Source organism: Equus przewalskii, chromosome 1, assembly GCF_037783145.1.
Source record: "Equus przewalskii isolate Varuska chromosome 1, EquPr2, whole genome shotgun sequence".
Taxonomy (NCBI): Eukaryota; Metazoa; Chordata; class Mammalia; order Perissodactyla; family Equidae; genus Equus; species Equus przewalskii.
In genome coordinates this window covers 72,060,287-72,086,523 of record NC_091831.1, presented here as the reverse complement: position 1 = coordinate 72,086,523, position 26,237 = coordinate 72,060,287, and the positions used below count along the sequence as shown (strand labels likewise).

General features: G+C 37.2%; 1 protein-coding gene across 1 annotated transcript in view; it reads right to left on the bottom strand.

The window, feature by feature from the left end:
* The window catches only part of LOC103551189 (zinc finger protein 33B-like), a 79,863-nt gene extending 71,915 nt beyond the window's left edge, over nt 1–7,948 (bottom strand). The window contains 2 exon segments of the mRNA XM_070567418.1: nt 3,342–3,400; nt 7,796–7,948. Coding sequence (XP_070423519.1) covers nt 3,342–3,356 — 15 coding nt within the window. The 5' untranslated portion in view covers nt 3,357–3,400; nt 7,796–7,948.
* Between the last annotated feature and the right edge of the window lie 18,289 nt (nt 7,949–26,237).

Sequence of the window (26,237 nt, the reverse complement as noted above, 5' to 3'; positions counted from 1 at the left end):
TGATTTCAGGAGAATGAACCAAATAGAAACACCAGAAATGAAAACATAGTAACAGAGATGAAGAATATCTTCAACCAACTTAACAGCAGTCAGCACAGTCAAAGAAAGAATCAATGAACTTGAAGATGGGTCAACAGAAATAACCCAAATTGAAACACAAAGAGAAGAAAAAATAAAAAAAAGGGAGAGAGAACAGAACATCGCAAAGCTGTGAAATACAATCAAATGTTCTGACATATGCATAATTGGGACCAAGAAAAGAAAGAAAGAATAGGACAGAAGAAATATTTTAAGAAATAGTGGCTTAAAATTTCTCCCAGTTTGGGCCAGCCCAGTGGCCGAGTGACTAAGTTTGCACACTCTGCTTTGGCAGCCCAGGGTTTCGCCAGTTCAAATCCTGGGCACGGACATGTCACCACTCATCCAAGCCATGCTGAGGCAGCATCCCACATGCCACAACTAGACGGACTCACAACCAAAAATACACAGCTATGTACCAGGGGGTTTTGGGAGAACAAGGAAAAATGAAATCTTTAAAAAAAAAAAAATTTCTCCCAGTTAATGACAGAAAACAAACCAAAGATCCAAGAAGCTCAAGAACACCAAGTAGCATACAATTTCCCCTCAAAGCACAACTAGGCACATATTAAAACTGCTAAAAAAACAGAGAGAAAATCTTGAAGGAAGAAGTAATACTTTCCCAGAAAAACAAAAATTTAAGGAATTCTTCACCAGCAGAACTGCTGTACAAGAAATGTTAAAGGAATATGACATCAGAGTAAAACTTGGGTCTACACAAAAAAATGAAGAGTGATAGGAATGGCTAAATAAGGGAAAAATTAAATTAATTCCTCCTGCCCCACTTTTTTTTTTTTTGGCTGAGGAAGAGTTATCCTGAGCTAACATCTGTTGCCAATCTTCCTCTTTTTGCTGAGGAAGATTTGCCCTCAGCTGACATCTGTTACCAATCTTCCTCTATTGTCTATGTGAGCTGCCACCACAGCAGAGCCACGGATAAGAATGGTGTAGGTCTACATCCAGAAACCAAACCCAAGCCGCCAAAGTGGAGCACACCAAACTTAATCATTAGGCCATCAGGGCTGGCCTGTTGCCCCAATTTTTAATTGCCCTACAGTAAAGGTTGGAAAAGTTTTTCTGTAAAGAGTTAGATAGTAAATATTTTAGGCTTTGTGGGTCATACAGTAAATACCGCAATTACTCAACTACCGTTGTAGCATGAAAGTAGCCACAGACAATACATAGAATACGTGTGGCTGTGTTCCCAAGAAACTTTACTTACAAAAACAGGTAGTGAGCTGAATTTCACCCATGGGCTGCAGGTTGCTGATCCTTGCTCTAAAGGAAACTGACTGTCTAAAGCCAAAGTAGTAGTAATACCGTACGCTAAAGCAAAACGCATGGGGCAAAAATAGCACAAAGGACAGGAGAGAAGAAGTGGGAATATACTGTTGTAGGGTCATTATACTAGATATCAAGTGGTTTAATATTCAAAGGGAGACTGTGATTAATTAAAAATGTGTACTATAAACCCCAGGGCAACTATTTTAAAAGTTAAAAGAAGAAGTAAAAATAGTAAGTCAATAGCAAAGATAAAATAGAATAATAAAAAATACTCAACTAATCCAAGAGAAGAAAAATACAAAAAGAAACAAAGAATAAAATAGAAAATAGCTGGCAAAATGGAACATTTTAATCCACCATAGTGATAATCAAACTAAATTGAATGTTCTAATCAAACCAGAAACAGACAGAGTCAGATCCAGTAAAAAAGCAGGGCCAACCATATACTATCTATAAGAAACTCACTTTAACTATAAAAACATATGATAAATTTAAGGTAAAAGGATAAAGAAAGAAATACCATATAAACAATAACCCAAAGAAAGCTGGAGCAGCTATATTAACATCAGACAAAATAGACTGCATAACATGGGATATTATCAAAGACAAAGAGGCCCATTACACAATGAGAAAGGGTCAATTCTCCAAGACAAAACCAAATGTGTATGCACCTAACAAAAGAGTTTCAAAACATATGAGGTAAGAACTGATAGGATTGAACGGAAAAATAGACAAAAAATAATAGGTGGAGACTTCAATATTGGAAAATTGGAAAGAATATAGAAGACTCAAACAACACCATCACTGAACTAAACCTAAGAGACGTTTACAGAACATGCCACCCCACAACTACACAGTATACTTTCTTTTTAAATGCACATGGGATAGTCACTAAAATAGATTGTATTATGGGCCACAAAATAAATCTCAACAAATTTACAAGAAAAGAAATCATACACATCATGTTCTCCGACCAAATATGAAATCAGTAACAGAAAGATCTCTGGAAATCTCCAATTACTTGGAAATTAGACAACACACTTCTACATAACCCATGGGTTGAACATAAGTTTCAGGAAAACGGGAAATACTTTACATACAATGAAAATACAACTTACCAAAATTTGTGGGATGCAGCTAAAGCAGTGCTTAGATGGAAATTTAAAATATTAAATGCTTTATTGGAAAAGAAGAAATGTTGCCAATCAATAACTAGTGACCTTCACCAGAACAAATTCAGGCAGATAATGGGAAAGAACCAAAACTGTATGCAATGAGTTAAAATGGAAAGATGATGTGCAGAAATATTTTCCAGAGAATATAATTTGAACTTTCTGCTGAAAAACCAGCATACGAAAACCTAAATAAAAACCAAAAACTTTCTTATGAAGGGTTACAGTAAATTATTTTGTACTGCCCATGCACCACTCCTCCAGATAGCAGGTTTTATCCCAGCTTTAAGCTGGACCATAGAACAGCTCTATCTAGACCCTGGTATTACGGTCCCTTGATAATCCATACCAGTTAAGCTTTGGCAATATACCCTCTGTTTCTACCATGCTCTCTTCCATCAGAGGCAACAGCCCTCATTTGTTTCAAGGTTGTTATGAGAATGTTGTTCTAATACAATATTTTGTATTACATGACCATTTTGATACAAAAACGCTGTTCTCAGACTTCAATGTCAGGAAAGCCTTTTATGTTCCAAGAAGAATCAGTCTGGCTTATTCTTATTTTCAATGCAGTTCCTGTGATAACGTCTGCTATTTCTCTCAGAGACAAACATACAGCTCAACACTAACTTTCACATAAGGACTTGAAAGTCACTGACATACTACCTTTGCCCTGCTACTAATCTGCTACTCCATATTTCCCCCAAAGTTGACATTTACTAATTCCTACACTTACATTTTAATGGTTATACCTTGTACATCTCATAAAATCCAACATAAAACAAAGAAATTTAAAAAAAAACTCACCTGGGATTTGTTCATTTTCTGCTGTTCTTAAAAAACTATAGAGACCTGCAAAGATACAACTGAGAAACAAGGAAAGAGAAATGAGTCATAAGAGAACTGGCCTCCCCTACAGCTCCTGGATGTACCTGCCTACAAAATCTCTGCACACCAGAGGGTAAAATGCCTTCCTGTGGGACAATGTCCTGCGGGTTCCTGAAAGGAGAAGGAATGGCCACATAGAGGTAGCACCAATAGAGTGAAATATTTAATAACAGGTTCTCAAAAAAAAAAAAAAGAAGCCCTGACTTGTAGTTGCCAATTTCTGAGGCATAAATATTCCTATCATGGCCAATTTCAAACTACCAATAAGATGTTGCTGAACAGACTTGGGAAGAGGTGTGCAACAGCACACCACTATATACTATATTATAATCCCACCATACTGAGAAAACAGGTAAACAGCTTCAAGAGCACAGATAGGAGTAAAATGAAGGAAATAAATTAGGAAGTGATGAGTTTGAATATCACCAGGCCAAGAGGAGCCTAAGGAGACACGACTACTAACGTAATGCAGTATTCCAGAAAGGGTCCTAGAACAGAAAAAGACCATTATGGAAAAACTGAGGAAATAGGAAAAAATATGGACTTTAGTTAATAATAACGTATCGATACTGGTTTGTAAATTTTGACAAATGTACCATACTAATGTTACATGTTAAAAACAGAGGAAATTAATGTGGGGTATACACGAATCTCTGCATTATATTCACAATTAATCTGTAAATCTAGAAACTGTTCAAAAATAATTTATTTAAAAATTCATTTAAGGAAAATGGTACAATAAAAAACATTCACCTAATACAAAAAGAAGGTAGTAAAGGAGAAACAAAAGAACAAAAAAGGCATGAGACATATAAGGAAAAACAGCTAAATGGCAGACATATACCTAATCAAGTAAACAATAACGTTAAAATATGAATGGATTAAACATTTCCACCAAGGGGCAGATTGTCACATGAGATTAAAAAACAACCTTCAACTTTACGCTGTCTAGAAGAGACACAATTTAGATTCAAAGGTACAAACAGGTTGAAAATAAAAGGATGGAAAAATATATACCAGGCAAGTGCAATCATAAGAGAGCTAGAATGGTTATACTAATATCAGACAAAATAGACTCTAAGACAAAAAGTGTTACTTTTTTTTACAAAGAATATTTTAATGACCAATCCATCAGACAGAAATAGAATGTTTTAAATATATACACTTGACAAAAATGCCCCAAAATACATGAAGCTAATTGATACAATTGAAGGGAGAAAGAGACAACTCAACAATAAGAGTTGGAAACTCCAATACCCAAGTCTCAATATTTGATAGATTAACTAGGCAGAAAATTAATAGTTGTATAGAAAACTTAATCACTATAAACTAGCTAGACCTAAGACACGTTTACAACAATGCTCCCAACAACAGCAGAATACACGTACTTCTCAAGTGCACAGGGAACATTCTCCAGGATAGAGCATATGCTAGGCCATAAAACAAGTCTCAATAAATTTTAAAGGATTTAAATCACACAAAGAATGTTCTCTGATCACAAAAGAATTTGAAATCAGTAACAGAAGAAATTTGGGAAATTCACAAATACATGCTTAGAGGGAAATTTATGTCTCTAAACATCTATGTTAAAAGGAATGATCTCAAATCAACAACCCAATCACTTAGGAAACTGGAAAAAGAACAAATTAAACCCAAAACAAGAAGAAGGAAGTAAAAAAACAAAGAGCAGAAACAACTGAAATAGAAAGAGACAAAAACAAAACCAAAAGTTGGTTCTTTGGTACCATCAACAGAACTAATAAACTTTTAGCTAGAGTGAGCACAGAAAAAGAGAAAAAAATTTTCAAAAGCAGGAATCAAATATGAGACATCACTACCGACATTACAGAAATTAAAATTTTGAGGGAATATATGAACAACAGTATGCCAACAAATTACATAAGTCAGATGAAATACACAAAATCCTCGAAAGGCACATATTACTGATAATGACTCAAGAAGAAATAGAAAATCTGAGCAGACTTACAACAAGTAAAGAGCCATAAATTTCCCTCTAAGCACATATTTGTGAATTTCCCAAATTTCTTCTGTTACTGATTTCTAATTCTTTTGTGGTCAGAGAACATTCTTTGTCACACATGCCTCTCCACATACTAAAGCAACAATACAAGGCCTCTCCACAATACTTCTTATCTTCTTTGAAGTTTTAGACATTACTGATAGTAACCAAAGCATTCATTTCTCTTCTTGAAATGCACAACACTGAGTTCCTGAATAAGGCATTCCTTCAACAGAATCTGCATCTCTCTCACCAGCTTCAAGCTGCAGGCCTCATAGAATGTGGTAACAGCTTACTTAACTCCAAAATCAACTAAATAAAACATAGCACATTTCAGTCAAACATCAGGGGTGAAGTGTAATAGTCTGACTCCATTTTTGATGTTTGACACTGACAGCTTTCTAACCCCACCTTCTCCCTTCCCATTGGTTCCATATTTAGACAAGCTAATAACAAAGCCCGTGGGTTCCCTCCCTTGTCACTGGTTGGAGGGTCAAACCACACACAAGGCCCAGGATGCTGACTCAGGAACTGTTCCAGGGCCCTACCCTACCAATTGGAACCAGGGTCTCTTGCTACTCCTCTCTCTCAAGCTGCTCAAGCCATTTTCAAACTACTTTGGGTACTCCCTTGCTCTGCCCAGAAAGTCCCATGATGTGAATAATAAATCATTTTCTACTTCTTTGGCGTGTCTTTACGTCAGAACCAAAATTTGCACTGAGGGGTTGATTCCACCCTCCGCAGGACAACCACAAACACATACAACGGAATACTATTTAGCAATAAACAGGACTAAAGGACTATGACATGGATGAGCCTCAGAAATATTGTGCTAAGTGAAAGAAGCCAATTACAAAAGACCACATATGATGTCATTTATAGGAAATGTCCAGAATAGGCAAATCTACAGAAACAAAAAGCAGATAATGATTAGATTAGGGCTGCAGGTATATGTGTGTTTGGTAGTGGGGAAGGATAGGGAGTGGCTGCTAATGGCAATGGCAAGAGGTTTCTTTTTGGGGTGATGAAAATATTCTAAAATTAGACTATGGCAGTACCTGCACAATTTTGTAAATTTAACTGTAAAACAAGTGAATTTTATGCTATGTCAATTATATTTCATAAAGCCATTAAAAATAAGAAAATAAAACTCAAAAACATTTCACTACACCAAAAAGATGAAAAACACTAGGCCTTCAGCAACACTAACATACAAAAGTACTTAAGCCATATTGTTTTACCAGGTTCTCACTAACATTGTTTATACACGAGGGAGATAATCCGCAGAAAGCTCTCATAAAAAGGATGAAGTGCTTTGAGGGGAAGTCTATTTTTAAACTGCTTTCCAAAGTTGTGTATAGTTTCTCAAAAGAATCTTTGAAGCAGATTGTTAGCTACCATATGTGCTGATGGACATGTTGTTAACTCAGTTCAGAATCTAGAACTAATGAGGGTAGACCCAGGAAGGTGAGACTTTTTAGGGAAGGCTTGGGGAGACTTCCTCAGCTGTGACTAGTGACCTCTTTGCCCAGCCCACGCTGCTTTACCTCCCCAGGGAAATGACATTTCCTTTGCAATCTGCCCTTTGTCCTCCTCGACCTCGCTCATCTCTGGTTTCTGAAATTTACCCTAGCGTCCACTGTCTCTGTCTTTTATGTGGTGGTTGTCGTGGGACCTCAATCAACAGGAAGAGAAGGAATTACTGTGCCCTGAAGTTCTAGGATCTATCCCTTTCTGGGACTGTCTCTCCATTGTGAAACTCTAGAGAGAGATCAAATGTCCCACTGGGTCTCTTCCAGGACAGATTTCTGCTTCCGCAGTCCCAGCTCTTTAACCTCATACGAGAGGGTGTGTTCCTTGGAAATTAGGATCTAAGAGTGGAGAACAAATTCATGTTTGGAACCCTCACCCAGGACCCCAAATCTGCATTTCTTGGAATTTATTGTCCCCGAGAATACCGGTCCCTACAAACTAGAGCCACTGAGGACAATGACAAAGCAAGCACGCTGCGCCCAGCGCGCTACAGGACAGAGCCGGAAGCCAAAGCCCACTCCGCCGGCTCCACGTCGCACGCCCCGCCCCGCCCCGCCCCGCCCCGCCCCGCCCCACCCCACCCCACCCCACCCCACCCCACCCCACCCCACACGGGCCGAGCGCACGGACGCTCTGCGCACGCGCCCCCTCCCGCGGGTGCGCGCACAGCGCCGCCGGATCTGAGCTGGCCCGAGTCGCGCCGCTTGCCCCTTCTGCTAACCCAGACGGCCTCGTCTGCCGTCCTGGCTCCCTCTGCGGGTCCGCTGGCCTCCTCGCCACCGCGGGGCACCGCCGTCTCCCGCCCGGCCCACGCTCTAACCTCTGCTTCCAGGAAGCTGGGAAACCAAGATCCTGAGAGTCGTTGGGCAATCTGGAAACTTAGGGATTTCGGGCTTCACGAAATTTGTAGGCCCAAGAAGGGAGACCAACAACATGGCGACGCGGCGCATGCGCAGGACACTTAGCTGCCATGGCTAAAATTCTGCAGGGCAAGCAAATAAAACGCAAGACTGCGCTTCCCATAATCCTTCGCGTCCACTTCTTAAAGTACTATGCGAATAAATCTATCTTGTTTAGTTGGTTGGGGGATTGTTGCTCTGGAAGGCCTGCGGTTCTGGCTTTTTCAGTGCCACCCCGCTTAGGTTCTACTTATAATAACAAATAAGTGTAATTTGTGGTCCTTTACTGCATCCTGGGTTGGAAAAAGAAATCTCTTTAAGAGACATTTGAGGGCAGTTACGGAAGTTTGAATATGGATCCGCTGTGAAGGAATGTACTTAGATTTGGAGATACATACTGAAGTATTGAGTGAAAAATACCAGTTTATTTTTAAATGTTTCAGGAAAAATATGAGAAAAATATGGCAAAATGTGAAATTTGGTCGATATAGACAATGGTATATGGGTCTTCGCCTTTTCTCTATTATTCCGTATGATTGAAAATAGAGGGTTCGATAAAAGAAGGAAAAAGTAACAAAAAAACAGATATATTTAAAACACTGTCTTTTAGACCCAAAACTAAGGGAAGGTATATGTCAGTTATCAGTTCTTGTGAATAGGGAATTTAATTAAAATGTTTAAAAATGGGATCCAGTAATACAGTAAGAAAATAACATCTCTACCAAGCAGAGTTTGCCTCGAAATTGAAGAAAAGGAAACTAATTTTGGATTAAGGACGCAATACAAAAATTTGTAAATAAGCCAGAAAAGATGTGCATACCAAAAAAAAGAGAAAAAAGTGAATATTCACAAAAGCTGCCAGAGATGACTGTGCTTAATTACTAGGTGCACAGAATCAGAACATGTGGATGTAAAAATTAATGATGATTCTTTCAGTACATAATATATCCTGAATGTTTTTCTTGGAAAGTATTATTTTATAACATCAATTACTTCTTATGATGGTAAGATAGAAAACAGCTTCCATTCACAATAGCAAATAAAGAATTAAGATTTTAAGATACAACTTATATGAAGAAGCTTCTCAAACTTGCCTTTTGACATTGAAAAAGACTTGAATAAATAAACATACGTTTTGTACATGGAAAATTTAAATAACCCTTGACAGAACTCTGAGAATCTAAACAAATTTTTGAATATGTGTTTCTTCCTTTTTGTCTTTTGTATACTTGATTTACCTAACAGAACAATTCCAGAACAACATAATTTCATCTGGAAGAAAAAAATTGAATAATAGCCAGAAAATGGTTGAAAAAAATGTCATAATATCAAATTGTAACCTATATGATATTACTATAATATTTAAAGTCATTTGGTCTTGATTCCATGTTGGAGAACTGTGAAATTTTCTGCTGTGTACTTACACTAACTCTTTTTCTCTGGGTATCAAAACTCACCCACTTTCTCTCAATTCCTTCTTGGAGTCCACACTTCTGAGAACAGGATATAATAGACCAAGACAGGCTAAATTACAAAAAAAAACAACTCCTTTCTGCAAGATCACAACACCTACTTGACCAAAGTCTACCAAACTTATACAGAGTATTCTAAAGCTTTTCTCTCCCCTTTATAACGTTTCTCCATCCCCATGTTTGGGGAGATACTCTCTTTGATTGTCCTCTCTATTGCAACTGCTTGAATAAAGTACCCCTTCCATTGCATTTGTCTTAGTATTTTCAAAAGTTAGACACCATAAAGCATTAATTCCAGGAATAAGTGTATTTAAGAATAGGTTTCTGAGAATTACTATATAATAAAGTAATATTTAAAGCAGTGAGAAAAGAATGGAAAATTCAATAAATCATGTTAGGACTACTAGTTAGTCATCTGGAATAAAAATGGAATGCCTGGAATACTTCACATGTTACAACAAATACATTTCTCATAGATTCAAGAATCTTTAAAGAGAATATGTACTCTTTTTTTTCATGTTAAATTCTTGGGTTAGGAAAACATGATATTAAGACAAACCACAAAGTTAATGACCAAAAAGGTTTATTGGAAAGTATGAAACACGTCAATCTCGGGGGAAATGAACAGGGTTTAAAACCTAATAGACTAAGAAAACGTTTTTTACATATATGAGAGACAAGTAATTTGTTTTAATTAATAAGCAGGTTTTACAAATAAACAAAACGATCAACACTATAGTAAAGATACGCTAAACACAAACAGGTTTTAAGAAAAGAAATGCAAATGAACAATAAGAACAGTGGGAAAAGTCATCATGAGAAAAAAGTTAACTTCTGTGTTTAAAGAATAATATTTGGCATAAAAAAAGGGAAAATGTTTAAAAATGTATTATTCAGGATTTACATGAGTTTGAAAAGTTGTCCATTCTCATTCATTTATACTGTCAGTGTAATTCATCAGAGATTCTAGAGGCTACTCTGTAGCCAGGTTTTAAATGAGCAAGTTCTTTACTCAAGTAATTCCAGTTCTGGGGTTATATGCCAATATAATAATTGTTTAAAGACATACATAAAAAAGGTCCTTCACAGTTTACTTGAGTCAACACAAATATTCAACAGATTTTATGGGTAAAATAAATTACAATCATCCACAAAGTACAATAACAAGCAGCAGCCTTTAAATGAGATAAGGTAGAAGTATACTAAGTCGTACAAGGGATATTCAAAATATATCCTGAAATTTAAAAAAAAAAAGACACACTCCAGCGGTCTATGGAAAGTATCTCCATTCATAGAGATAGAACAGTGTCTGTCACAAGGTAAGTGCTCAAATAAACTGTACCTATCGTTTCCAGTCAGGATATGTGAACGTTGCAAGTGTTTATTGTGACAGGGAGCTTGTGTGTATGCATATTTTCGTGGAAGAGATTATTTCTTTATGTGTTTTGTATATTTTGTATGTCCATCCATCACTTGTGGGAGTGAACACCCAAGCTGTCTTGAGAATAAGTCAGGTACTAAACAAACATAAAATAAAAGTGACACGGGCCTGTCCCCGTGGCTGAGTGGTTAAGTTCGCGTGCTCCGCTGCAGGCGGCCCAGTGTTTCATTGGTTCGAATCCTGGGCGCGGACATGGTGCTACTCATCAAACCACGCTGAGGCAGCATCCCACATGCCACAACTAGAAGGACCCACAACGAGGAATATACAACTATGTACCGGGGGGGGTTGGGGAGAAAAAGGAAAAAATTAAATCTTTAAAAGAAAATAAAAATAAAAAAATAAAAGTGACCTATTTATTTATACTTGCATACCTGTATATGTGAATTACCCTTCATCAGTGAATGGTAACTACATCCATGGTTCCCCAGATCAAAATCTGAAATCACTTGTTAAGGCAGAATTGTAAGATGACCCTCAAAGACCCAGACTCTTAAAGACCTGTCGTTTGCATTTAACTATATGGTGAAGGTGATAGGAAATCACTCATGATTAGGGCAGAGGTGAAGGGATTTTGCAGGTAGCTAAGGTCTCTATGCATTTGAATTTAAGTTAATTAAAAGAGAGATTATCTTTTGTGGTCCTGACCCAACCAGGTAAGCCCTTTAAAAGGGAATCTAAAGGTCAGAGAGAGAAGAATAAAGAGCGCCTCACGCTGGCACTGAAGCTGCAAGCCATCCCAAGTTCTACAGCTGTGAAGAAATGAACTTGCTAACGCCAGGTTAGTTTAGAAGAGGGCTCCAAGACTAAGGTGAGATCCTAACCCTGGATGACACCTTGATTGCAGCTTTGTGATACTCTGAGCAGAGGATCTAGCTAGGCCATACATGAACTCTTGGCCCATGGAAATCATGAGATAATAATTGTGTGTTGTTTTAAGGCACTAATTTTGTGACAACGAGTTATGCCGTGTAGAAAAGACATCATGATTTAAGCCTCTTTCCCTCTAGGTCACTGTCATGGACTGCACTGTGTCCCCTCCAAATTCATATGTTGAAGCCCTAACCCACAATGTGACTGTATTTGGAGGCAGCGTCTTTAGGAGGCAACAAAGGTTAAATGAGGTCATAAGAGTGGGTCCCTAATCTGATAGTACTGGCAGCCTTATAAGAAGAGGAAGAGATCTCTCTCTGTCTCTGCACACACTCAGAGGAAAGGCCATGTGAGGACAGAGGCCATCAACAACCCAAGAAAAGGGCTCTCACCAGACGTCAACCCAATAGTCACCTTGATTTTGGATTTCCAGTCTCCAGAACTCTGAGAAAATAAATTTCTGTTGTTTAATCCACCCAGTTAATAGTATTTTGTTATGGCAGCCTGAGCAGACCAATATAGTCACCACAACTGAAAACAGCTTTATTGAAGCCTAATTGACTCACAATAAACTGCACGTATTAAAAATGTACAATTTAATAATTTTGATCTATGTATCAGCCTATGAAACTTTCACCACAGTCAAGAACATAGCCATCACCTTCAAAACTTTCCTTGTGACCATCTGGAAGACCTCCCTCTTGCCACTCCCTGAATCCTTTCCCCCGCAACCCCATATGTCTACTGGCAATCATTTATCTCCTTTGTGTAAGTATAGATTAGTTTGCATTTCTGGAATTTTATTTAAGTGGAGTCATACAGTATGTACTTTTTCTTTGACTGGCTTCTTTCACTTACCATAATTAGTTTGAGATTCATCCATGTTGATATGTGTATCAATAGCTTGTTCCTTTTTTAAAAATAGTTCGTTCCTTTTTAGTAGTAATATTTCATTTTATGGGTACCATAATTTCTTTATTCATTCACTTCTTGAAGGACATTTGAGTTGTTTCCAGTTTGGGGTTATTAAAAATAAAGCTGCTACAAACATTGGTGTATATGTCTTTCCGTGAGCACATGCTTTTATTTCTCTTGGGTAAATACCTACGAAGGGAATAGATGTGTCACATGGTAGGTGTATGTTTAACTTTTTAAGAAACTGCCAAACAGTTTTCCAAAGTGTTTGTACCAATTTACATTCCAAGCAGTAAAAATGAGAGTTCTGTTTGCTCTGCAGCCTTGTCAAAATTTGGTATCATCAATCTTTTTAACTTTACATCTTCAAGTTAGTGCATCACGGTACTTCAGTATGGTTTCGATTTGCATTTCCATAATGACAAGTGATATTGAGCCCTTCATGTACTGATCTGTCATCTTATTTCCATATAAATTTTGAAATCAACTTGTCAATTTCTACAAATAGCTGGCTGGTATTTTGACTCAGATTGCATTAAATCTATGTATCAATTTGGGAAAATTATCATCCTAACAAAATTGAATATTCTGATGCATGAATGTAGTGTATCGATCTATTTAATTAGATCTCCTTTAATTTTTGTCAGGAATACTTTATACTTTCAGTATACAGGTTCCACACGTTTGTCAGATTTATCCCTACGTGCTATTATAAATGACAATTTTTAAATTTCAATTTTCCGTTGTTCGTTGTCAGCATTAGTGAATCAATCAGCTTTTGTGCGTTGATCTTGTATTATGCAACCTTTCAAAATATGCTTGTGTGGCAACTGTTTTTTTTGTTTGTTTGTTTAATCCCTGGGGTTTTCTTGTTCGTTTGTTTTTGTTTTTGTTTTTAAAGATTAGCACCTGAGCTAACAACTGTTGCCAATCTTCCTTTTTTTTTCTGCTTTTTCTCCCCAAGTCCCCCCAGTACATAGTTGTATATTTTAGTTGTGGGTCCTTCTAGTTGTGGCATGTGGGATGCTGCCTCAGCATGGCCTAATGAGTGGTGCCATGTCCGTGCCCAGGATCCAAACCAGTGAAATCCTGGACCACCGCAGCGGAGTGTGCGAACTTAACCACTTGGCCATGGGGCAGGCCCTGTAGCAACTGTTTTGTAGATACTGTAGTATTTTCTACATATACAATCATGTCATGTGACAATAAAGACACTTTTATTTCTTCCACTCCAGTATGAACAATTTTTTTTTCTTTTTCTTGCCCTATAGCACTGGCTAGAACCTTCAGGACAATATTCAGCAGATAAGGTGAGAATACACACATGTGCCTTATACCTAATCTTAGCAGTAAAGCATCAGTCTCTCACTATCAAATACAGTGTTAGTTGTAAGTTTTCTAAATGTCCCTTCCTAGTTTGCTGAGAATTTTGTCAGAAATAGACATTGGATTTTTCTGCTTCTATTGAGATGATAATGTTTGTTTGTTTTTACCCTCTTAGTATAGTAAATTACATTAGTTGATTTTCGAATGTTAAACAAACCTTGCATTCCTGGGATAAATCCCATTTAATCACAAGGTATCATACTTTTTTACTATAATTTTGGATAGAATTTTTGAAACTATTTATGAGGGATATGTTTCTATAGTTTTCTTTTCTTTTTTTAATGTCTTTGGTGTTAATGTCAGAGCAGTGCTGGTCTTCTAAAGTGAATTGAGAATTACTCTCCCCATGAATTCTGTGGAAGAGTTTGTGTAGAATTTGTGTCATTTCTATCTTAGATGTTTTGTATAATTTATCAATGATGCTGTCCTGGATATTTTTATGAGAAAGTATAAATTCAATTTAATATATATGGGATTATTCAAGTTATCCATTTTTTGTTAGTTGAGTTCTGGCAGTTTCTATCTCTCAAGGAATTTGTCCTTCTTATCTAGGCTGTTGAATTTATTGGTATAAAATTTTATCCTTTCGATACCTCTAGAATCTCTAAGTAATATCCTTTATTGTATTCCTGATATTGGTAATTTTGCCTATTTGTTTTTCTTGGTGAGGAACATTCGCCCTGAGCTAACACTTGTGCCAAACTTCCTCTATTTTTTTGTATGTGGGATGCTGCTACAGCATGGCTTAATGAGCAGTGTGTAGGTCCACGCCCAGGATCTGAACCCTCAAACTCTGGGCCACTGATGCAGAGGACACGAACTTAACCACTATGCCACCAGGCCGGTCCCTTGCCTATTGTTTTTTGACATGATCAACCTAACTAGAAGTGCACCCCCGATTTCACAATTTTTTCAAAGAATTTGCTCTGATTTAATTGATTTTCCCTATTTTTTAATTTTCTATTTCACTGACTTCCACTTTGATGTTTTTCTTCGTTTTGTTTAAATTTCTCTTCTTTTTCTAGTTTCTTAAGGTGGTGTCTGGCATCATTCATTTGAGAATTTCTTTTTACTAATATAAGCATTTACTGAGATAAATTTTCCTCTATATTACCTTACTTGCACCTCCCCAAATTTTGATATTTCCATTCAGCTTTAAGTACATTCCAATTTACATTTTGACTTCTTCTTTGACCCTTGAATGATTTAGAAGAGTGTTACTCACTGAAGATAATAGCAAGTGTGTCAGAAGCAATTTCCCAAAATTTCCTCATCAAATAATTCAAAATAACTTCACAACTGTGAAATTACTGTTAAAAAAAACCCCTCACACTGAGCATTACCTGTAGACAGAGAATGCCAATAGGGCAGAATAAGAGTGAGTAATAAGAAGAAAAGTAACAGATCCTAGTACCACGGCTCCCACTCCAGTCTCCACACCCAAGGCTCTGTAGTGAGTAAAGGTTGACTAGGAAAAACTGATAGGAAGACAGAATCAAGAAACTAGTGAAACATCTTAAGAAAGAGTTGGAAAAACCTGCAGAGATATAAAATCTATACTAACTCTAAAACTACTATAAAAAAATTACCAGGGACTGGGTCCAGCCCCGTGGCTGAGTGGTTAAAGTTCCACATGCTCTGCTTTGGCAGCCTGGGTTCGAGGGTTTAGATCCCAGGTGTGGACCTATTCCACTCACCAGCCACGCTGTGGGGGTATCCCACATACAAAAGGATATAGGAAGATTGGCACAGATGTTAGCTCAGGGCTAATCTTCCTCAGGAAAAAAAAATTACCAGGGGAGAGTGTTCTCAGCATCATGGTGGTGTAAGATATACCTCCTTTCTCTCCCCTCCCTCCCCTTTTTTGAGGAAGATTGGCCCTGAGCTAACATCTGTGCCATTTTCGTTTATTTTATATGTGGGACATCTGTCACAGTGTGGCTTGATAAGCGATGCATAGGTCCATGCCCAGGATCTGAACCGGCCAACCCCAGGCCACTGAAGCAGAGCATGTGAACTTAACCACTATGCCACCAGACCAGCCTCTCTCCTCCTTTTTAAACAACTAATTAGACATCCATCCATGAACAAATTCAGTGGGAGCTTTGGGACCTAGCACTATATGCCAAAGGACCCAGGAGGACTTTCACCCACCTGTGCACCTGAAAATAGACAGACAGACCTTGGTAAGTGCTGTGGATCCAGCAGAGTCAGTGAACATGCCCCAACCCCTCTCACCACAGACAGGGGAAAAATCCTGGAGAGTGCTGACCGGGGTAGACACACATGGGTGAGAGAGAATTTGTAAAAGTCCAGCTTGCCTCAGAAGAGATTCCAGCATGACACTGGAGTAGGAAAGCTATGAGTTTAGATGCAGTGAAGAGGGAGAAACTCCACCAGAGCTGCCCCTCAAGCCAAGGTGACACTGCAAGGGGCTAAGCTGCCATTGGCAGGACCTCTATTGTAGAGGAGGTGGAAAGCAGTGAGCGAGTGCCCAGCTACCCCAGGTACGTGTACCCAAAGTTCTGAAGTGGGACCTCCCTGAGTGGAGGAAAGGAGTAGAAAGGGAAACAAGCAGATAAGAATTTCAGGGGCCAGCCCAGTGGTGCAGCGGTTAAGTGTGCACGTTCTGCTTCGGCGGCACGGGGTTCACTGGTTTGGATCCTGGGTACGGACATGGCACCGCATGGCAAGCCATGCTGTGGTAGGCATCCCACATATAAAGGAGAGGAAGATGGGCATAGATGTTAGCTCAGGGCCAGTCTTCCTCAGCAAAAAGGAGGATTGGTAGATGTTAGCTCAGGGCTAATCTTCCTCAGGAAAAAAAAAAAAAGAATTTCAAAGCCCATCAAAGTGATGCAGTCCCTGCTCATAATTTCAAGACTTCAGCAAAAAGTTGTCCACAAGCCTCAGGGAGTACCCCCGACCCCCCGCCAAGGATCTCCCCACCTGGTCTATGTGCACCCAATGCCCCAAGTTCTAAATTCAAAGATCCTCTCACTCTGCAACCACATTCTTGTGTGCATTCTTCAGTGCAGTGGCAAGAACATGTCTTGTGATCAGAGTGCTCTCAAAAAATGTATCAGGGTCTGTGGGCAAGGGAAAAACCACAAACTTAAGTGATAGCACCACCTTCTGGAAAACAAGAGAGTTTTCCAGCAGCCAGCCTGGTGACTTGTAAGAACAACAGAAGACATTAAGAATTCGGCCTCAGGAAGAAGCAAGAAGAGTGGAGCGGGTCTACCCATACAAAACCTAGGAAACCCGAGATATAGCAACACCAACCAACAGTACCCCAACTGAAGGCAATCAGCAAGGAGTTAAGCAGATATTTGCTACTTAAAATGTGAAAGCAGACTGCAAAATGACAAGGAACACGAAAAATCAAGGAAATATGGCAAAGCCAAAAGATATCAATAATTCTCAACAACAACACAAAGCCACAAAATACTGCAATCTAGCTGATAAAGAATTCAAAATAACCATTTTAAAGAAACTCAATGAGCTACAAAACTATTCAAAAGATAATTCAATGATATCAGGAAAAGAATCACAGGAACAAAATGAGTTCTTTCCCAAACAGATAGAAATCATGAAAAAGGACCAGACAGAAATTCTGGAGCTGAAGAATTCAATGAATGAGATGAAGAATGCAATAGAGAGCATCTGTACTGGAGTAGAGCAGTTGGAAGACAGAATAAGTGAGTTAGAGGATAGGAATTTTGAAATAATACAGAAGAGAAGAAAGAAACAAAAGTAAAAAAGAGTGAAGAAAGCCTGCTTGATCTATGGAATTTCATCAATACAACAAATATTAGAATAATCAGGAATTAAGAAGGAAAAGAGAGAGAGAAGGGGGTAGAAACATTACTTAAAGAAATAATACCTGAGAAATTTCCAAATCTGGGGAGAGATTTGGACATACAAGTTAATGGAGCTAATAGATCACTCCTTTATCTCAATTCAAAAAGACCTTCACCAAGATACATTATAATGAAACTGTCATAAATCAAAGATAAAGCAGCCAGGGAAAAAAGCGTGTAACCTTCAAAGGAACACTCATTAGGCTATCAGTGGACTTTTCAGCAGAAACTCTACAGATCATGAGAGATTGGAATGACATATTCAAAGTGTTGAAAGAAATAATTTGCCAGCCAAGAATACTTTATCTGACAAAGTTATCCTTCAAATATGAAGGCAAAATAAAGGCTTTCCCAAACAAACAAAAGTGAGGCAGTTCATCACCACTAGACGTGCCTTGCAAGAAATTCTGGAAGGAATTCTTCAAGCTGAAATGAAAAGACATTAATCAGCATCATGAAAACATGTAAAGTATACAACACACTGGTAAAGGCAAAAAATATGTAGCCAGATTTAGAAAACTCAAATTCTGTAATAGGACGGTATGTTAACCACTTAACCATAATATGAAGGTTAAAGAAAAAGAGTACTAAAAATAACTATAGCTACTATAATTTGTTAATAAATGCACAACATAAAAGTGGTAAATTGTGGCATCAAAAATATAAAAGCAAGAAGTAAAAGGGCAGAGCCTTTGTAGCTGATTGAAGATAAGTGGCCATCAGCATAAAATGGACTGTTTTATCTGTAACATGTTTTTTTTCTCCTGAGGAAGATTCTCCCTGAGGTAACATCTGTGCCAATCTTCCTCTACTTTTTTTTTTTAATATGTGGGACACCACCACAGCCTGGCTGGTTAGTGGAGTAGGTCCACACCCGGGACCTGAACCCATGAACTCAGGCCACCAAAGCGGAGCATGCAAAACTAACCACTCAGCCACAGGGCTGGGACCTATGACATGTTTTATGTAAGCCTCATGGTAGCCATAATACAAAAATCCAGAGTTGATTCACAAATGATGAAAAAAGGAGAAACAGAGCATACCACCATGGAAAATCACCAATTTACAAAAGTAGGCAGAAACAGAGGGAAAAGAAAAGAATGGAAATACAAAACAGGCAGAAAGTAATCAATAAGATGGCATTAGTAATCCTTACATATCAATAGTTACTCTAAAAATAAATGAATTGAATTCACAAATAAAAAGGCACAGACTGGATGGATGGAGTAAAAACAAGACCCAAGAATCTCTTGTAGGTAGCCATATGCTGCCTACAAGAGATTCACTTTGGCTTTAAGGACACACGTAGACTCAAAGTGAAGGAATGGCAAAAGGTATCCCATGCCAATGGTAGCCAAAAGAAAGTGGAGGTAGCTATATTTATATCAGACAAAATAGACTTCAAGCCAACAATGGTAATAAGAGACAAAGAAGGTCATTATATAATGATAAAGGGGTCAATTCATCCAGATGATATAACAATTGTAAATATATACACACCTAACAGCCGAGCACATACATATATTAAGTTAATAATAACAGATCTGAAAAGAGAAATAGATGGCAATACAATAATAGTAGGGGACTTCAATGTCCCACTTTCAGTAATGAATAGATGATCCAGAAGAAATATCAACAAGGAAACAATTGAATTGAACCATACTTTAGACAAAATGGACTTAACAGACATCTACAGAACACTCTATCCAACAGCCATAGAATACAAAATCTTCTCAAGTGCACACGTATCATTCTCCAGGATAGATCATATGAAAGACACAAACAAATCTTATCAAATTTAAGATTGAAATTGTACCAAGTATCTTTTCTGAGCAAAATTATATGATCTATAAATCAATAACAAGAGGAAAGCTGGGAATCCACAAATATGTGGAAACTAAATAACACACTTCTGAACAACCAATGGGTCAAAGAAGAAATCAAAGGGAAATAAAAAAAAAATCTCAAAAGAAATGGAAATGGAAACACAACATATTAAAACAGATGGGATGCTGCAAAACCAGTTCTGAGGGGAAAATTCATATATTAATAAATTAGTCTTCAAATAAACCACCTAACTTTAGACTTCAAGGAACTAGAAAAAAAGAACAAATTAAGCTCAAAGTTAGCAGAAGGAAGGAAATAATAAAGATTAGAGCAGACTTGGATTAGAAGAATTAACATAGTGAAAATGTCCATACTTCCTAAAGCAATCTATAGATTCAATGCAATCCCTATCAAAGTTCCAACAACATTTTTCACAGAAATAGAACAAAGAATCCTAAAATTTATGTGGAACAACAAAAGACCCCAAATAGCCAAAGAATTCCTGAGAAAAAAGAACAAAGCTGGAGGTATCACACTCCTTGATTTCAAAATATACTACAAAGTCATAATAACCAAAACAGCATGGTACTGGCACAAAAACAGACAACAGATCAATGGAGCAGAATCAAGAGTCCAGAAATAAACCCACACATTTATGGACAGCTAATATTCAATAAGGGAGCCAAGAGCATACAATGGAGAAATGAGAGTCTCTTCAATAAATGATGTTGGGAAAACAGGGCAGCCACATGCAAAAATAAAACGAAAGTAGACCATTATCTTACACCATGCACAAAAATCAACTCAAAATGGATTAAAGACTTGAATGTAAGACCTGAACCCATAAAACTCCTGGAAGAAAACATAGGCAGTACGTTCTTTGACATCTGTCTTAGCAGCATATTTTCAAGTACCATTTCTGATCGGGCAAGGGAAACAAAAGAAAAAATCAACAAATGGGACTACATCAAACTAAAAAGCTTCTGCACAGCAAAGGAAACCATCAACAAAACAAAAAGACAACCTAACAACTGGGAGAAGATATTTGCAAACCATATATCAGATAAGGGGTTAATATCCAAAATATACAAAGAACTCATACAACTCAACAACAAAAAAACCAACTGCCAATTAAAAAATGGGCAGAAGATCTGAACAGAGATTTCTCCAAAGAAGATATATGGATGGCCAACAGGCATATGAAAAGATGCTCAACATTATTAGCTATCAGGGAAATGCAAATCAAAACTAAAATGAGATATCACCTCACTCCGGTCAGAATGGCTATAATTAACAAGACAGGAAACAACAAGTGTTGGAGAGGATGTGGAGAGAAGGGAACCCTCGTACACTTCTGGTGAGAGTGCAAACTGGTGCAGCCCCTATGGAAAGCAGTATGGAGTATCCTCAGAAAATTAAAAATACATCTATCATATGATCCAGCTATTCCACTGCTGGGTATTTATCCAAAGAACTTGAAAACACAAATGCATAAAGATACATGCACCCCTATGTTCATTTCAGCATTATACACAATAGCCAAGACTTGGAAGCAACCTAGGTGACCATGAAGGGACGAATGGATAAAGAAGATGTGGTATGTATACATAATGGAATACTACTTAGCCATAAGAAATGATGAAATCCAGCCATTTGTGAAAACATGGATGGACCTTGAGGGTATTATGCTGAATGAAATAAGTCAGAGGGAGAAAGTCAAATACCATATGATCTCACTCATAAATAGAAGAAAAAAACAACGACAAACAAACACATAGCAACAGAGATTGGATTGGTGGTTACTATAGGGGATGGGGGAGAGGGGAGGGCAAAAGGAGTGATTAGGCTCACATATGTGGTGATGGACTATAATTAGTTTTTGGATGGTGAACATGATGTAATCTACACAGAACTCAAAATATATTGTGATGTACATCTGAAAGCTATATAATGTCATAATCCAATGTTACTTCCATAAAAAAAATTTTTTTTAATTTAAAAAAAGATCAGAGCAGAAATAAGAAATAAATGAATAGGAGAGAAATAAATGAATTCAAGCCCATAAAAACAACAGAAAATATCAACAAAAATAAGAGTTGGTTTTACAAAAAGGTAACAAAATTGACAAAATTTTAGTAAGAGTAACTAAGAAAAAAAGAGAGAGAAGACAAATAAATAAAATCAAAAATGAAAGAGAATACATTACGATTCATACTACAGAAATACATATGATCATGAGAGACTACTATGAACCAATAAATTAGATAACCTAGAAGAAATGGAAAAATTCCTAGAAGCATACAACCTATCAAGACTAAGTTAGGAAGAAATAGGAAATCTGAACAGACAAATAATGAGTAAAGATATGGAATCAGTAATAAAAACCTCCCAACATAGAAAACCTCAGGACCAGACAGCTTCATTAGTAAATTCTACCAAAAATTTAAGGAAGAATTCATGCCAATCCTTCTCAAACTTCCAAAAAGTTTAAAAGAAGGGAACACTTCCAAACTCATTCTATGTGGCTATAATTACCATAATACCAAAGCCAGAAAGGACACTACAAGAAAACTATAGATCAATAGCCCTGATGAATACTGATGAAAAATTCTCAATAAAATATTAGCAAACTGAATTCAACAATGCATTAAAAAGATTACACATCATCACCAAGTTGGACTTATCCCTGAGATGGAAGTGTGGTTCAACATATGCAAATCAATAAATGTGATATGCCACATTAATAGAATACAAGATAAAAATCACATTGTCATCTCAATAGATGCAGAAAAGCTTTGACAAAATACAGCATCTTTTCATGATAAAAACCCTCAACAGATTGGGTATGGAAGAAACATACCTCAACATAATAAAGGCCATACATGACAAACCTTTGGTTAACATTATATTCATCAGTGAAAAATTGGAAATTTTTCCTCTAAGATCAGGAACAAGACAAGTGTACCCACTCTCACCACTCTTATTCAACATACTACTGGAAGTCATAGCTAGAGCAATCAGGCAAGACTAGGAAATAAAAGGCATCTAAATTTGAAAGGAAGAAGTAAAATTGTCATTATTGGCAGATGATATAATCTTATATATTGAAAATCCCAAATATTCAACTAAGAAACTGTTGGGTCTAATCGATGAATTCAGTAAAGTTGCAAGACTTAAAATCAATACACAGAAATCAGTTGCATTTCTATACAGTAACAATGAAACATCTGAAAAAGTAATAAAGAAAACTACCCCATTCACAATAACATCAAAAACAATAAAATATTACAAATAACTTTAACCAAGGAAGTAAAAGAAACATACAATGAAAACTACAAGACTTTGTTTACAGAAATCAAAGAAGACACAAATGAATGGAAAGATATCCCTTATTCATGGATTGGAATTAATATTATTAATTCACACTTCCTGATTTCAAACTATAGTACTATAGTAATTAAACTATAGTAACTACAGAACTATAGTAATTAAAATAGTATGGTACTGGCACAAAAAGAGACACATAGACCAGTGGAATGGAACAGAGAGCCCAGAATTAACGCCCACATAAATGATCAACCAATATTTGACAAGGGAGCCAAGAACACTCATTTAGGAAATGATAGTTTCATCAAGAAATGGTGTTGGGAAAACTAGAAGCAGCACGTGGAAAAATGGAGTTGGACCCCTATCTTATACCAGCCACAAAAACTCACTTGAAATGGATCACAGACTTAAACATAAGACATGATGCAGTAAAAACTCCTAGAAGAAAACATAGGGAAGAAACTTCTTGACACTGATGTTGGCAATGATATTTCGGATATGACACCACAAGTACAAGCAACAAAAGCAAACATCCACAAGTGAGACTACATCAAATTGAAAAGCTTCTGCATAGCAAAAGAAATCATCAAAAACATGAAAAGGCAACCTACAGAATGGGATAAAATATTTGCAAACCATAAATGAGATAAGAGATTAATATCCAAAAATATGTATATAAGGAATTTACAGAACTCAACAACAAAAACTAAACAATCTGATTTAAAAATGGGCAGAGGAATAAATAGATATTCTTCCAAAGAAGACATACAAATGGCCGACAGGTATGTGAAAAAATTCTCAACAGTATTCATCATCAAGGAAATGGAAATGAAAACCAACAATGAGATATCACCTCACACCTGTTAGAATGGCTAGCATCAAGAAGACAAGAGATAAGTTTGGCAAAGATAAGGAGAAAGGGAACTCTTGAACACTGTTGGTGGGGAGCTAAATTGATTTAACCATTATGGAAAACAGAATGGAGGTTCCTGAAAAAATTAAAAATACAACTCCCAGATGATCCAGTAATTCCACTTCTGGGTATATAGCCAAAGGAAATGAAAGCAGGGTATCAAAAAGGTATATGTACTCTCTTGTTTATTGCAGCATTATTCACAACGGCCAAAAATGGAAACAACATAACTGTCCATCAATAGATGAATGGATAAAGAAGATGTGATATAAATACATATAATGGAATATTATTCAGCCATGAGAAAGAAGGAAATCCTGCCATTTATGACAACATGGATGGACTATGAGGACATTATGCTAAGTAAGATAAGTCAGACCTAGAAAGACAAATACTGTATGGTATGCCTTGTATGTGAAATCTAAAAAATTGAACCTTGTAAAGACAGAGAATAGAATAGTGGTTACCAGGGGCTAGGGGTTGAGGGAGAAGGAGAGATATTATTTAAGGGTACAAACTCACAACTAGTAGATAAATAAGTCCTGGAGATCTAATGCACAGTATCACAATCATAGACAACAATATGGTATTATAAACATCAAACTTGCTAAGAGACTAGATCTTAATTATTCTCACCATAAAAATAGAATAATTTTGTGACATAATACAGGTGTTAACTAACATAACAATATCAATTATATTGCAATATATAAATGTATCAAATCAACATATTGTACACCCTAAACTTACACAATGTTGTGTATCAAATATATTAATTTAAGAAACCCAGGCTTATCGAGCATGACTGGAGTTAAGGCATTTCAAAGCATTTGTCAATTAAAGGAAGAGGTAGACTAAGGTCGTGGCATTTTCTTCTAAAGAGGAAGACTTTAAAAAAAGCAGAATGACTTAAAAGGACAGTCTTCCAAATGCATAGCTTCTGGGAGTGAAAAAAAGGCAGAAAGTGAGAAAGAAGGTTATTTGATAACTGGGTGGAGAAGAGGAAAAGAAGAAAAAGTGGAAATTTTAGGGTCTTGTCAAACAAAGGAAAGCAACAAAATCAGAGAATAACCCTCCCTTACCAACAAAACAAGCAAATAAAAAACCCACCGAAGTGGCAAAACATGGCTAGACTAACAGAAAAAGTTACCATTAAACTAGAAATTGTGTAAAATTCCTTAATTTCACAAAAATGAACAAATATTGCAGAAAATAAACATATGAATTTTCACACAAATACAGAAATCCCTCTCACAAATAAAACAAAACACAAGTCACAAGAAAAGTCTAAGTCTATGCCAAACAGAATAAATATACTTAATAAAGCATTTGAGGATGTAAAAAATCACTTTGAAAGGAGCTTGGAAGTTATCACTCTGTCCTAACAACAAGCAAAATGCTGCACAAACTGAAAAATCAACAACTCTACTTAGATTCAATAGAGAAGTGAGGTCACAGGGCAAAGTGCTGTCCAAAAACTGGAGGACAGACAGGCAGATATGGAGAATCACAACTTACTGGAGCACAACCCTCCACAGAAACCACTACCAGAGCAGGAAAACCTAAACCATAATTGAGGAATTGCTGGAGGCTCAGTGCGGACAAGTCTGGGAGTTAGAAACTCTTGGGGGGGGGGCAGTCATGGGAGGTCTCCAGAAGCTCTACCAGGTTCTCACAGTGAATATTGGAGAAAAATCCCCTTGTGCTTCCAGCAGAGGGAGGAGAAACATAACCATTTTGAAATATGCCAGAGCATTCCAATCTTCTTAACAAGTTCTTACCTCAAGAGAAACCATTGTACCAGAGCCTAACAGATCTGAGGGAAGGGAAATGCCTGGCTCCAGCCCATGCTAGCCATCCTGTCCCACCTATGAGACTGGAAAATAACTGAGATGCACTGATGAAATTCACAGTTCAGAGGTACAGTTTCATCTAAAGACTGAGACCTAATAATCCCAGGACCTAGGACACTTCCTGTCCCCAGGTACCTTATCATCACATCACTAAAGCCCTACTTCCTGGAGTTCTTTTTCCTCAGGACATCATGTCTGGCTTTCAACAAATCATTATAAGGCATACTAAAAGTCAAAAAACATAATGTGAAGAGACAATAAGCATCAGAACCAGACTCAGATATGACAGAGTTGTTGGAATTATCAGACTACGGATACAAAACAACTATGATTAATATAGGCTAAGGACTCTAACGGAAAAAAGAAGAGAACATACAGGAACAGATAGCAATGTAAGCAGAGAGGTGAAATCCTGAGGAAGAACCAAAAGAATTCTAGCAACCAAAAACACTGTAAGAGAAATGAAAAATTTCTTTGATGGGCTCACCAGTAC